Source organism: Hemicordylus capensis, chromosome 6 (genome assembly GCF_027244095.1).
Source record: "Hemicordylus capensis ecotype Gifberg chromosome 6, rHemCap1.1.pri, whole genome shotgun sequence".
NCBI lineage: Eukaryota > Metazoa > Chordata > Lepidosauria > Squamata > Cordylidae > Hemicordylus > Hemicordylus capensis.
The window spans coordinates 168,295,888-168,310,743 of NC_069662.1; the positions used below are offsets into that span (position 1 = coordinate 168,295,888).

At 49.3% G+C, this 14,856-nt stretch overlaps 2 protein-coding genes and 2 non-coding genes across 9 annotated transcripts in view; 2 read left to right on the forward strand and 2 right to left on the reverse strand.

The window, feature by feature from the left end:
- Positions 1-6,695, reverse strand: part of LOC128329975 (zinc finger protein 282-like) — a 32,733-nt gene extending 26,038 nt beyond the window's left edge. For 2 of the 3 annotated variants that reach the window (XM_053262016.1, XM_053262015.1), the window contains exon 1: positions 6,356-6,695. In XM_053262016.1, coding sequence (XP_053117991.1) covers positions 6,356-6,565 — 210 coding nt within the window. In that variant the 5' untranslated portion in view covers positions 6,566-6,695. Of the gene's footprint in view, positions 1-5,521; positions 5,544-6,355 lie in introns of those variants that run through there. The other variant, XM_053262017.1, reaches the window with a different exon arrangement.
- The window catches only part of LOC128329976 (zinc finger protein 398-like), a 38,928-nt gene that overhangs the window by 6,918 nt on the left and 17,154 nt on the right, over positions 1-14,856 (forward strand). The window contains exon 2 of one of the 4 annotated variants that reach the window (XM_053262022.1): positions 11,704-11,829. The exons of the other annotated variants lie outside the window; for them this stretch is intronic. Within the exon in view, the coding sequence (XP_053117997.1) occupies positions 11,827-11,829 (3 nt within the window). The 5' untranslated portion in view covers positions 11,704-11,826. The remainder of the gene's footprint in view (positions 1-11,703; positions 11,830-14,856) is intronic. 4 annotated transcript variants of the gene reach the window in all.
- LOC128332216 (5S ribosomal RNA) lies at positions 13,886-14,004 on the forward strand. The gene has a single exon (XR_008310625.1). It is a non-coding gene; the product is annotated as a 5S ribosomal RNA (ribosomal RNA).
- Positions 14,307-14,425, reverse strand: LOC128332229 (5S ribosomal RNA). Its single transcript, XR_008310633.1, has one exon. It is a non-coding gene; the product is annotated as a 5S ribosomal RNA (ribosomal RNA).

The window sequence follows — 14,856 nt, forward strand, 5'->3', positions numbered from 1 at the left end:
AACAGGATTGTCCAGACCAAACAGGAACCTTTCTAGCCTACCTCCCCACTAGTGTCTGCTCTATCTTGTTGAAGGCATTATGGGTATTTATCATTATTTATTATAAATATTTATGTGCCACAATCCCATTAAAATGATTAATGCAGATTGATTAGTTCTTGTGAACTGGACTTTATTGCAACCCAGTATCACATTGGCTTTTTTAGCAGCTGCATCACATTGCTGGCTCATACTCAATTTGTGGTTCACCAAGACACCCACATTGCTTTCACATGTACTGTTTCCTCCCCATCCACAATTAAACCTTTTTTTATTTGTGTATGCTATAGACATACACATCAATGGTACTCTACAAATAACAAGTAATAATCAACTATATGTATAGGTCACCTATGCAATGTGACTTTCTATTGCTGATGACTTCTTTGGGAAAACCAGCATTCCCATAGTACTGTTGTGGACATTTCCTGGAATGAAATGAACCCGAGCCTGACCGTATTTATGATGTCCTGTCGTTCTGATCCTGACAAGGCTGCCCAAGGTTCAGTTGCCGAGAATAAAATAATATCATAGTGCCAAAACATACCAAATGGATTATGTAGAACAAATGGCGGCCCTAAGAGAGGACTGCCTTACTTGCAGCATGCATAAGAAGTACTTGTCCCATCACTTTTTAGGTTCAAGTTTCTAGACCTCATGGGTGGTCTTTCCTCCAAGTCACCTCGTTAATCCTTTTCCCCACCAATTGATTTGAAATCTTGAATAATGGAATTATAATATCTTGCAGCTGCATCCCACTATGCAGCTGCATAATGCAGAGTCTGCAAAAACAGTATAGTTGGGGATTTGGGGTGTTTTGTTTGCAGAGTTGGATCTTTTTTTAGGGAGGGTTGGAGGCCAGAAGCTGTGGCTTCCAGCAAACCTAAGCCCTAGCACTTCTTTCTAAAAATTAACCCTTGTATGCCCAACCCTGTCCTTCTGTTCAGACGAAAGTCCTGTAGCAGACTCGGTTACAGCAGCCAGGATGGTGTGATTACAAGATGCGGGGAGAGAGGTATGCAGAAAATCTTCCCTTGTCCAAACAAACTCACATTTTAGGTGTAAGGTAACAAGAAGGGGGATAATTATAAAGGAACAACACAGCAAGCTGAAGGAAAGAGAACAGCAGGTGGGTGTGGTTCCGTAGACCATGGGGGTGAATGGACTTGGGCCTTGGAGACTGGGACTGATTTCCCAACCCATCCAAATATCTCTTCAGCTTTCAAATGGGGAATAGAGCATTCCTCCTTTGTTCCTTGTTTCCTTGTTCCTCCTCCTTGTTTTGAAAAGATCATTCCCCTGACCCGAGTTCAGATCCCCATTCAGCCTCATGAGACTTGCTGGGTGACTCTGGGCCAGTCACTTCTCTCTCAGCCTAACCTACTTCACAGGGTTGTTGTGAGGAGACACCTAAGTATGTAGTGTACCGCTCTGGGCTCCTTGGAGGAAGAGCAGGATATAAAATGTAAAATAATAATAAGAGGGTACAGCAGGGGCTCAAGAGGGTTCCGTTTCCCTTAAGGCAGGCCTGCCCCACATAAGGCCCAAGGGCCAGATCTGGCCCACGGGGACTTTTTAAATGGCCCCCCCAGGTAGGATTATCCCGCAGCAACATGACAGCTGGGAACCGCCTTACATTGCAAGCATCCTATACATGCTTCCTTGGAAATACGTCCCACAGTGAATGAGGCTTACTCCCAAGTAAGCATGCCTAGGATTTCAGCTTGAAAGTGACAGCAATTTAGGGAGAGGAGAGGACTTGGCATTTGTTTGGGGCTGCCAAGTATTATTATTATTATTATTATTATTATTATATTTATATCCCGCTCTTCCTCCAAGGAGCCCAGAGCAGTGTACTACATACTTGAGTGTGAAGGAGGTTAGGCTGAGAGAGAAGTGACTGGCCCAGAGTCACCCAGCTAGTCTCATGGCTGAAGGGGGATTTGAACTCGGGTCTCCCTGGTCCTAGTCCAGCACTCTAACCACTACACCACGCTGGTCCCCTGACTCAGCAGAGACAGGGCCTATTTTCTGCCCAATATCTTTGGTCAAAAACTGGGATGCACTGGGGAGCCAGGGTGGTGTAGTGGCTAGAGTTTGGGACTAGGAGCAGGGAGACCTGAGTTCAAATCCCCCTTCAGCCATGAAACTCACTGAGTGACTCTGGGCTAGTCATGTATCTCTCAGCCTAACGGGTTCTTGTGAGGATAAACATAACCATGTACACTGCTCTGGGCTCCTCGGAAGGAGGTGCAGGAGATACATGAAATAAATAAACTGTGGTTCCCTTGGGGTTTTTTTGGTGGGGGGGGATCGACAAGTAACTAACAACTGCTTTCATTAATATTTTTAATAATTATTTTTAGTGTAATTGTTAATGTGCTGAAAATTGACCTCGGCCCCTGCATACCAAGTCATGGTTGGTTCTGACATTTGAGTTGTGCACCCCTGCCTTAGAGGAACCCCCTGGCACTGGGCAAAGGGCAGCACTACAAGGTGTGGATGGTTGTCTCCACATGGTGCCAGGGGGACTGAGCAGAGGACTTCGCTTTGGTGGAAGCTCCTCACAGCCCCCCCCCTCAAAAAAATTAGTCGGGCAGCCCCACTTAGGATTGAAGGGGGCTGCCCACCACTGGCCCTTGGGCTTTACCATGAAGAATAGTGTCCTCTCCCACCAAGGACCTGATGTGGGTCATAGCCTTGTGGTAGCAAGCCTGACTTGTCCCCTTAGCTAAGCAGGGTCCGCCCTGGTTGCATATGAATGGGGAATTACATGTGTGAGCACTGTAAGATATTCCCCTCAGGGGATGAAGCCACTCTGGGAAGAGCAGAAGGTTCCAAGTTCCCTCCCTGGCAGCATCTCCAAGAGAGGGCTGAGAGAGACTCCTGCCTGCAGCCTTGGAGAAGCCGCTGCCAGTCTGTGAAGACAATACTGAGCTAGATAGACCAATGGTCTGACTCAGTATATGGCAGCTTCCTATGTTTCTCAGTGGAAGAGCATCTGCTTTGCACGCAGAAGGTCCCAGTTTCAATCCCTGGCAGCATCTCCAGGTAGGACTAAGAAAGTATCCTGCCTGAAACTCTGGAGACTTGCTATCAGTCAGTGAGAGACGAAGATAGCTTCTTAAGCACCTCTGTCCCGTCGTTTAATTGTTACCCAGTGGGCCAAATGCTATCAAGAAGTTGCATGCACTTCTTGAGCCCAGTGCCAGCTGGCAACCATCTTTCTTCCCTCCCTGTCACTGTGTTTGCGTATATCATGAGAACGTAAACATTATCAACACTGACTAAAGTTTGCCTTTGTCATTTAAGCAAGTGAAGCTGCAATTCATTAATACTGGGCTGGCTTGGAATGTGTTTAGGAATGCAGCCTCAACTGGTTTAAATCAGTAGATTAATCAACTCGAGCTTTAATTGGTTACAAGGGGGCCAATATTAACTGGTGTGGCTGTACATTAAAGGCATCCCTGTTTGTTGCTGAAGAGTATTCTAGGTTTTGTAATTACGTTGTAAAACGTAAAATATTACTATTACTTGGCAGCCTTGATTGATCCAATTGCTACATTATCTCACATGACCTTCAGTATTGCAATGAGTCACCTATACTGAGATTTTGCTAAAATGAAAATTTATTTAAACAGAAATAAAATGCAAAAGGCAGGTGATCAGCTTAAAAAATCACTACGCAGTTTTACAGCCAAAAAATCAGAAAGCATCTCAGGAAACCTTCACCCTAGAATAACATCACTGGCAGGAACTAAGATTTGCTTTCAATTCTTCTTCTTCTTTTTAAAAAAAAATTTATACTGTCCAAACTCATGCCTCTGGGCGGTTTACAACAGAAAGATTAAAACATTAGTTAAAACAAAATAAACGATAAAAGAAAAGATTGGCACATTACAACAATTTAAAGTTTTAAAGTATTTTAAAAACAATGTTAAAACTATTAAAACACTATTTATTTAAAAGCCTGGGTGAATAGATGCATCTTTACAGACTTTTTAAAAGTTGTCAGAGATGGGGAGGCTCTTATTTCAGCAGGGAGTGCATTCCAAAGCTTCAGGGCAGCAGTGAAGAAGTCCTGTCCCCGAGTGGCCACCAGACAAGCCGGTGGCAACTGCAGACAGACCTCTCCTGATGATCTCAATGGGAGGTGGGGTTCATGACGAAGAAGACCTTCTCTTAAATACCCAGGGCCCAAGCCGTTTAGGGCTTTATAGGTTATAACCAACACCTTGTATTTTGCCCAGAAACTTATCAGCAGCCAGTGTAGCTCTTTTGATACATGATCTCTCCGAGATGACCCAGAGACCAACCTGGCTGCCGCATTCTGGACCCACTGTAGTTTCCGGACTACATACAAGAGCAGCCCCACATAGAGCACATTGCAGTAATCCAGACTAGAGGTTACCAGCAGGTGTACCACTGTCCTGAGGTTGTTTATCTCAAGAAATGGGCACAGCTGGCATATCAGCCGAAGCTGATAGAACGCACTTCTGGCCACCGCCTCAACCGGAGACACCAGGGAGAGGTTTGTGTCCAGAAGCACCCCCAGACTGCCTACCTGTTCCTTCCGGGGAAGCGTGACCCCCATCCAGAACAGACAGATCAAACTCATCTCAGTTAGCAAACGGTCCATTCCCATGGCTGTACCCATCAGCCTAGTAGACGGTGCAGGGAACCAGGACACTTTCCAGATTACACACCACAGCAGTGTCATTACTGTCCACTAAGTGTGCTTCCGTACTGCCTGTGTTTCGGCATCTGCTGTGCTGTCAGCAAGGGGCCATCCACATTTCCGATGCCTTCTTGCGGATGTGATCTTTGTGTTTTAGTCCTACAACAGGGCATGTGCATCGCAAAAAAACAACTGTATTTTCCTGTTGTAGGAGGGCGGTGCAAGCTATTTATGTTTTCAAAATGGTCCTGCCAAGCCAAAGCATTTTGCTGCAGGTCATCTGGAAAGCGCCCAGGTGCTGCTCCGTCTACCTGTAAAAGGAGGGTCCTCTCCTTCCTGCTCGCCCTGCATGCCCAAAGAGCCACAGAGCACTGCCTTGGGTTGAGCCAGGCCACTTCTGCCCAAGGGCAGCGGGACTCTCCTCCAGAACTGGCTGCCATTCCAGCTCAAGAGTGTAGAAGCGCCGGGAGCCCTGGGGAACTCAAGGCCCTCCTGTTGCATCCTCCTGGGAGACCCTGTTTCCACCATCCACTCCCGAGTCCGGCTCCACTGCAAAACAAGAGGCTGGCTCCCCGCTTCACGTGAATCACGTGCGGCGCACTGGGCTACAGAGGCCACTCGGCTGTGCATCCCGGGAGCGGAGAGTCCCGCGACTCGCATGTCTGGAAGGCCTGGCGCGTGTGTGTGGTGTGTCTGCAGGAAGGGGCGGGGGGGGGAGAGCGCCTCCAGCTGCCCCCCCTCCCACCCCAAAGCCAAAGCCTGGCCAGGGGGGTGGGGGGTGCTGCCGGGGGAGCCTCATCACACCTCGGCCAGGTCCAGAAAGTTGCTCCGCCATCGGCGCAGGCGGGTCAGTGTGCGGACCAGCACGTGTGCGTGCGTGCCACTGTGTGTGTTCACTCCTCAAAAATGCTGACTCTCCTCCTCCTCCTCCTCCCCAAACATGCCCTCCCGAGGAGGAGCTGAGCGGGGTCCTCAGCGGGCCGGGCCCGGCATGGCAGCCCCAGAAAAAGGAGGGAAAGGCCGGCAGCGGCGCTCGGGGCTGAGCTGGCCCGCTTCGGGGGGCGGAGGAGGGCGCAGCTGCCCAGCCACACCTCGCGTGGGGCTCCTCCGGGCCAGATTCCCGGCACGTCGCGGCGCCCCCCCCCCCGCCCTCGGCCTGCCCCCGCCCGCTTCCAGAGCATTCTTCGAAGGTGGAGGTAGCCCACCCCGCCAAGCAGCAGCAAAGGGATCGGCGCCCCCCCCCAGCAGGACCCCGTGCGGCCAGCCCCGCTGCTCCCCAGCAGAACCGCGACCTCTTTCCACTGCCCCCCCCCGGAGGGCAAACAGCCAGACCCACGTTTGACTCCCCCCCCGCGCCGCAAAACTAAGAACACACGCTTCGGGGAGGGAGGGGGACCCCATCGCCGAAGAGGCCTACTCCTTGCCCCCCGCCCCACAGCTAGGGGTCCAACCTCTCGCTACCCGCCTCCGAGCTCGGGACTCGCCATCAACTTCCTCCCCCCGCCCCGCGATCTGGGCTAGCAGCCCCCCCCCCCCCCGCCGCCGCCGCCATCGAGACCTCTGCAGCTCTTCCTCCCGGCCCCAATCCTCAGCCATGCTGCCGCCCCATTGCCCTCCTGCTTGGCAGCCCCCTCTCACCTGGGCAGGGGCCCATTCAGCCATGGCCCTTCGCTGGGGGGTCCGTGCGTGGGAAAGGGGGGCGATCCGGGCTCCAGGGCAGGGCAAGGGGCGTCCCGGGGCGCGCAAGCGGCAGCACAGGAGGAGGGAGGCGGGCAGGCCCGGCGGGGCGGACGCGCTGCTGCTGCTGCTGCTGCCGCCGCGGCTGGTTACATTGGAAGAAGGAAACATACAAGGCGCAATTGTAGCGATTTGGCAAAAAAATAATCAGAAGGGGGGAAAAAACCTGGGGGCCTGGCCGGGGAGGCGCGCCCCCTGCAGGCCACGGGCCGCGCGGCAGTCCCCACCTCCCTCCCCACCCGCATGCATACGTAACACGCTCGCAGGAACCGCAGCAGAAGAAAGAAGCCTCGCAAGCTCCGGTTCACACGTTACAGCGCCCGAGAGCCCGTCACGTGTGGCAAGTTAGGGGCGCCTTGTTGGAGAAGTCGCGCCAAAGGGCCGGCTGGCTCGTACGCGCTGCAGTCAGAGTTGGCAACCCTATAAAGCAACGGGGGGGGGGGTGTTAATGGTTTGATCTTGTGTAAAACATTGGAAACAATATGGGTGGGTGGGTGTGTAAATCTCCAGGAATAGTCAAGAGTTGGCAGCAGCCTTATATAGCGCTCAGCATCACTTGGGTTTTCTGTGCTTCTTCAAGTTTTTGTTTACTTAGAGTTTATTTCAGTTTAGTGTTTTTTTTTTACCCTACGGTTATTTCCCCCCTACCAAAGCTGCATGCAGACATCACAACATTCATATTACTGATTGATCGATTGATCATATGTATTTATACCCTGCCCTTCAAAATATATATTATACCTTAGCAGCCTACAGTCTGATAAAAACAATAACAAAACATAGACTATAGGCGATAAAATATAAACACAGCAGTTACAAAAGCAGCAGTCGCGTCAGGGATTAAAATGCACATTTAGAAAGCAAGAAAAAAATTTTAAAGGTCTTTGCCTGGCCTCCAAATGACACTAAGGAAGGCACCAGGTGACTTTCCAGGGACAGCATTCCACAAAACAAAATATATTTAAACAATAGAGGGGTGGTACAGCAACCAGCCTCAGAACTGAGGCATTGAGACATTGAAGTGGTGGATAGCTTCTGCCTTTTAGGACCGACCATCAACAGTAAAGGATGAGGATCCAGCGGTCAAGAAATACGTCGCAGACTAGCACTTGGTAGCAATGAAGGCCTTGGAAAGGATATTTTCTGTAGATGCCGTGACGTGTCAATACCTACAAAGATTAGATGATTATGAGAGAGGGAGAACATTTCTCTCTGTCTACCCTGTCCACCCCATACATAATTTTATACACTTTGATCATGTCTCCCCTTAGTTGCCTCCTTTCCAAAGTAGAGAGCCCAGATGCTGTAGCCTAGCCTCATAAGGAAGGTGCTCCAGGCCCCTGATCATCTTGGTTGCCCTCTTCTGCACCTTTTCCAGTTCTACAATGTCCTTTTTTAGATGTGGGGACCAGAATTGTAATGTACACAGTTCTCCAGGTGTGGCCGCACCATCGTTTTGTATAAGGGCATTAGAATATTAGCATTTTTATTTTCAGTCCCATTCCTAATGATCCCTAGCATGGAATTAGCTTTTGTTACATCTGCCGAACACTGAGACAACACTTTCAACAAGCTGTCCACCACGACCCCAAGATCCCTCTCCCGGTCAGTCACTGACAGCTCAGATCCCACCAGCATATATGTGAAGTTGGGGGGTTTGCCCCAATGTGCATCACTTTACACTTGCTTACACTGAACCACCTTTGCCATTTTGTTGCCCACTCCCCCAGTTTGGAGAGATCCTTTTGGAGATCCTTACAATCACTTTTGGATTTCACTTGGATTTCGCTTAAGTTTAGTGTCATCTACAAATTTGGCCACTGTTCACCCCAACATCTAGATAGTTTATGAACAAGTTAAAGAGCACTGGTCCCAGTACCAATCCCTGGGGTACTGATCTCTAGAGTACTGTCCCTTAGGAATGACCTAAGGGACATTCACGTCCCTTATTGCAAGACTGGAAGGGCTAATCAGAGGCATAATCTGAACCTGTCCAAATATGAATGAATTTCAGCTTTTATTGATTAAATCAGGATTTCTCAACCAGTGGTACTCCAGATGTTGATCAACTACAGCTCCCATAATCCCCAGCTATAATTTATTCTGGCTGGGAATGATGGGAGTTGTAGGCCAGCAACATCTAGGGACCTAAGGTTGGTAACCCCTGCCCTAAACAGCTCAGGGTAATCTCTCCATCCTCACTGTATTCTCACAACAACCCTGTGATGTAGGTTAGGCGGAGATGATGACAGCCCCAAGATCACCCAGGAAGCTTCACAACAGAGAAAAAGGATCTGAACCTGGGTCTCCTGAGTCCTAGTTCGACCCACTGTTCACCACTGACTCTGTGGTGGGACTTTTGAGGTTGTGAAGCTATATTTACACTTAATTGATAGATCCATTAAAAAGTCAGATGATTAATCAGTTAACAGCATTTCCCATCAGTCAGTCAGTCAGCTATGCTGATTGCAAACTTTCCTTGTGGGGAAAAGGTAACTTGCAAAGTAGCCCTGAGGGTACCTCATTGTGGTGCATTCTGAGTCACACAAGACTCCCCCTCAGGCTGAATGTGCAGGAAAATAATGAGGCCAACACAACTTCAGCTGTCACATCCTCTATTCTGTCCATGTGCGGAGAAAGAAAAGTTTGTAGCACAAAAGTAACCGGGCACCACGGGTAAACCACCACCACCACAGTGTGACACAGCATCATCTAGGTTTTGTTGTTGTTGCTTCCTAAACCTCTAACCAAGTGAAGATCCATTTGTGCCTCAAAGGTTGGGTTCCAGCAATGTAAACATCAGTCCACCTTACCAACATCAGATCCCCTAGCAAACAACAAATAGACTGAGGTTGATAGCAGCAACTTGCAAGCCTGTGGTGGGTCCACACTTGAACGCAGGGGGCTCCCATGGTCATTGTCTGTCCAGTGGCCCTCATTGCCTGGGTCGGGAAAGGGGCCTCCTTGATTACAGAGGGATATGCTAGAGTGGGGAGGGAATTTCTTCCACCTTCTGCTGCCCCTCTGAAAGAACCATCCTATGTGACTATGATCTATAGACCTGCTCATCTTGTGGTAGCAAGCATGAATTGTCCCCTTTGCTAAGCAGGGTCCACCCTGGTTTGCATTTGAATGGGAGATTACAAGTGCGGGCACTGTAAGATATTCTCCTTAGGGGATGGGGCCGCTCTGGGAAGAACATCGCAGAAGGAAAGGCCTGTTGAGTCCTTGCAGCTGTATGCTGGGGAAGAGAGTTCCCTATGCTCCAACTGTCCCTATTTACGACACCCTGCCCCTGCTAAATCACCATCCTTGGTTTTCCTTATTGTTGGCATTGGGGGAGCCCTGTAAAAACTGTGTTATTTCTTCAGTGCATTGTTATACTGCCCCATATCTCTGGCACAATTCTCATGCACAGGAGGAAATGGAGGACGTGAGTTGAAACCAACAGTCCAGTTGTGTTGCTTACCGGGTGTTCCGGAACATTCAGCCTGAGGGTGGGTGAGGTGGCCCTGGTTCCCAAGCAAAGTCTAATCCTTAAACCTTTCCTTCCAGCAGTTTAACATTGCCTGAGGTGGCCTCAGGGCTACTTCACAGGCTTTTCCTACATGGAAAGTATGCAGTCAAATTATTTATTTATTTATTTATTTATTTTTGCATTTATATACTGCCTTTCGTTAAAAAGATAACCCCAAGGCGGTTTACAAAAGTTAAAAACATACAATAAAAAGACAATAAAAACATCATGTTAAAAATATAAAAACATATAAAAACAGGCATAAAAAACAATACAACAAATACAACAAATAAAAACACGAAGAAGCTGCAGTAGAAAACGATCATGTAAAAGCCTGGGTAAAAAGCCAAGTCTTTAAAAGCTTTCTAAAAAGCTGGCTGAAGATTTTTGCTAGCAATGCCACTCTTCAAGGCACCTTTAAGTGTTTGAGTAAATCTGTGGTTCTTTATGACCACATGCAAAACAAATGCAGATGAGCAGACCAATGTGGGTAGAGCAAATGATCCTATCCTGGGCTCTGTTGTTTTTACAATTTGAAATCAGTGGTGGTGGTGGTGGGGAGATACTACTTTGCAATGCAGATTATCATCTAATCACACGAAGGTGACTACCCCACATGTTAAATTCTGCATTATATCTAGTTTTTAAATCATGAGCAGAGATTGTATGTTTTTAAAACTGAATGATAATCTGTTGTAAAGGGTAGAGGAGTGGAATCACACGTTGAAAATCTAGTCCAGACGGGCCCCTGCTTTAATTTCCTTCCAGGGAAGTGAAATATCTGAGTAGAGGAATGGGCTCACCTCCTCTCTAGCACTCATGGAGCCAGCCAGCCATTTCAGATGCAGCTGCTGAGGCATGTTTTGAACAGTTGATGGGAGATTGTAGGGCAGAATATTGCCGGCCAATGGAGAAGGCCCATCACAATGCAGGAGGGTGGCTTGGGCAATGATTCTTGCCCAAGGTGGGGTGTTCCAAGAGGTCCCTACTTTCATCAGGGAAACACTGGGGCGGGGGGGGTGATAGGACTGTGACTTGCACAGAGAGGCACAGAGAAGGGGTTGCCAACCTGAGGTCAGCTCTTGTTGGACCATAAACCCCCATCATCTGCTGCCACAATTGTGGCAGGATTTTTGTTCATTTTCAAATTTGTATACCACCCCAAACTTTAATCTCTGGGTGGTTTACAACAACATAAAACAGATTAAAAATAAAAACAATTTAAAACCACAGTTGTTAAAAAGCTTGAGTGAAAATATAAGTCGTTAGAGACTTTTAAAAGGTTGTCAGAGATTTATTTTATTTTATTTATCATATTTTTATACCACCTGATATGTAAATCTCTAGGCGATGTACAAAATTTAAAATATTTAAGTTAAAAAATTAAAATACATGACAATAAAAACAGTAGAATAAAATAATTATTAAAACAAGTTATTAAAATTATTAAAATTAATTCTAATTAAAAGCCAGAGAAAACAGGAGCGTCTTGAAGTTCTTCCTGAAAACAAACAGAGAAGGAGATGTACTTAGTTCAGCAGGGAGCTTATTCCAAAGCCCTGGGGCAGCCACAGAGAAAGTCCACCAAACGAGCTGGTGGCAACTGTAACCATAACCAGACCTCTCCAGAAGATCTTAACAGGAGGCAGGGATCATGACACAGGAGGCGGTCTCTGGATCCAAGCCATTAAGGGCTTTATGAGATGACAACTTTCCCCATCTTTTATTTCAGCAAGGAGCACATTCCAGAGTCTCGGGGCAGCAACAGAGGAGGCCTGTCCCTGCATAGCCACCAGATGATCAGTGGCAACTGCAGATGAACCTCTCCGGATGATCTCAGTGGGCGCTGGGGCTCATGGCAAGTTGATGGGTGTTTGTGTGTGTGTGTGTAGTCCCACAAGAGCTGGGAGGTCTCAGGTTGCTCACCCTGGCATAGGGGCAAGTTCCCAGTTATGGGTCCCCAGATGTTGATGGACTACAACTCCCATCACCCCCAGTCACAAAGGCCAAGGGCATCATGGTCAGCAAAGTTTCACTTTGATCTGGGCACTCTCCTGCTTTTTATATTTGTGTGTGTGTATAATTTTGTGGTGGAATGGTTTGTGTAAAGTAAAGTGTGCCGTCGAGTCGGTGTCGAATCGTAGCAACAACAGAGCTCTGTGGTTGTCTTTGGGGGTTTCCCATGGCCATCTCCTGTGCAGTATGAGATGATGCCTTTCAGCATCTTCCTATATCGCTGCTGGACGATACAGGGGCTTCCCATAGTCTGGGGAAACATACCAGTGGGGATTTGAACCAGCAACCTCTGGCGTGCTAATCAAGTCAGGTTTCTGTAGTGCATGTTTAAAAAATTGTGTGCAATTAATTCCTTATTCCCTGCACCTATTATTTATACATCATAGTGATTGATTTTTTAAAAAAAGCTCTATAGTTGCATGTATTTGTTTCTTAGTTGAGCTCTTTTCTGAGCCACACACCCACACATCAGTCTGTGGGAATGCTTTCCCTCTTTTCCCCTTGTCCCTCCCCCCCAGGAAAAACCTCCCACGCAGCACCCCAAAGCCTATGCATGTAGCATGTTCACTTAGCAGGAAGATCCACTGATTTGAATGGGACTGATTCCCCCAAGTGAGAGTTCATCCTAGGGCAACAACCACCTTTATTTCCCAATTAAACTTTTATTTTAATCAGCACACGTTGCAGCACCCACTGGTTGTTCAACAGAACCCAGAACAGCCACTTCGGGCAAGGGCGGCCGACCTGAGGCCCTCCAGCTAGTGCTGGACTACAACTCCCATCACCCCACACCTGCAATAAACTGCAGTAGAGACGATGGGAGTTGTAGTCCAACACCAGCTGGAGGGCCTCAGGTCGGCCACCCCGGCCTGCAGAGAGATACACAGGCTGCAGATCTCCCCCCACGCTCCGCCCAAACCCTCCCGCCCCACTTCCTTGCATTCCCTTTGCAAGGTAAGCTCCCCTAACAACGCTCAGTCGTTTTACTGCAGCCTGGGCAGGAAGGGGTTAATCCCTCCCTCCCCGGGGCGAGATAGGAGAGCGAGGCTGCTCTCTTAGGAGGAAGAGTGACGCGGGAAAAGAAGGGATCCTATTGGAGGAAGAGGAAGGCGAGGGAACAAAGCCTAGTGCTCCGTGCCTTGTCTAGAGAGACTGCCGCGGGGCGGCTGCCCCCTGCAGGCGGGAGGTATGAGTAGCACAAAAAGCATCCCCTTTGGAAATGCCTGGAGGCGGCTCACGGGGCTTGGGCGACGGGCTTCCACCCTTCCTAGCCCAGCGCCCTTCCCGCGGCAGTGCTTGCGCTTGCAAAGCAGGAGAGGGGCTGCAGCCTGCTTGCAATGCAAACCCCGTCCCTGGCCTTAGCACCAGCAGCACCAGCAGCCCCCGTCGCCGACACCTCCTCCCAAGTTCTCCTTTGCACCCAGCAAAGGAGGGGTTAATGATTAACGCGCCCTGAACGGGCAAGCCCGAGGGTGGCGCGTTCACACGACACACGGAGCAGTCCAGTCGAGCTCCAGACCAGAGCAGGGGTGGCCAAGCTGGGTGGTGGGAGTGCTGGGAGTTGTAGTCCAAGCGTTGCGGGAGAAGAACCTCAGCTTGGCCACCCCTGCTCCAGAGGCTCGTGTGCACGGGGGTGTATGCAGATAGACCCTGTGCACGTCTCTTACCTGGGGAGTAAAGCCCCGTGAGAGACAAGGGCACTGGCGGGCTTCCGAGGGAACTTGCAGGGCTGCCTGCTGTCCTTGCTGGAGTTCAGCGCGCCTCTGCTTCTCTGGAGCAGCAGCCGCCTTCCCGCAAAGCCGTGCAGGGAAGAGCGAGGAGGCACCGAGGAGCCAGCCTCCATTCCTGCCGGAGTGGAGGGACGCAGGCAGAAGAGGGCCGGAGAGAGCCGCTCCTCCGCCTACAGCCACACCACCCTGAAAGCACCCGATCCCGTCCGATCTCGGAAGTTAAGCAGGGTCGGGCCTGGTTAGTACTTGGATGGGAGACCGCCTGGGAACACTGGGTGCTGTAGGCTTTTTTTTTTTAATTTTAATTTAATTGCACCCCGCCCCCGTGTCCCTGCTTAAGCTCTTGGGGGTGCCGCCGGGCTCTTGCGCCTCCTCCGCTCTCCCCCGCAACGGCTCTCCCCTGCAGCTTGCCTCGCGTGTGGAGGGGCTCAGGCGATGCCTGCCTGCTTCTGGGGCCGCCTGCTGCTGCAAGTGCAGTCGGGGGGAAACCCTGGGAACAGGAGCAGGAGGAGGAGGCGCAAGAGCCCGGCGGCACCCCCAAGAGCTTAAGCAGGGACACGGGGGGCAATTAAATTAAAAAAAAAAAAAAAGCCTGCAGCACCCAGTGTTCCCAGGCGGTCTCCCATCCAAGTACTAACCAGGCCCGACCCTGCTTAACTTCCGAGATCGGACGGGATCGGGTGCTTTCAGGGTGGTGTGGCTGTAGGCAGAAGGGCGGCTCTCTCCGGCCCTCTTCTGGCGCTCTCAGGTTTAGCTGGCTGGCTGACGTTATCCCGCAAGTATTGATTCCTTTATGTCGCGCCTCTCTCGAAGAGAAACCAGATATTTCTATTTATTTTTCCGTGGCTTGGTTGGCTGACAAAACCCGGGATGTACTTGGATGGGATCTCTTCACAAATTTGGATCTTCACAAAGATCTCTTCACAAATTTGGAATTATTCACTCTTTAAGGACTTTAAGGGGCTAAAATTATGTGTAGCCATACATTTTTATTTTTCTGATGTTTGGATGATTTTATGTGTGTGCAATATGATTTCATGTAATTACTGTTTATAACTGATACCATTTTAAACCTTAAATACATTAGTATATTACATTTGGATTCTTTACACTGATGGGTTCAGTACACAGCCAGGTCT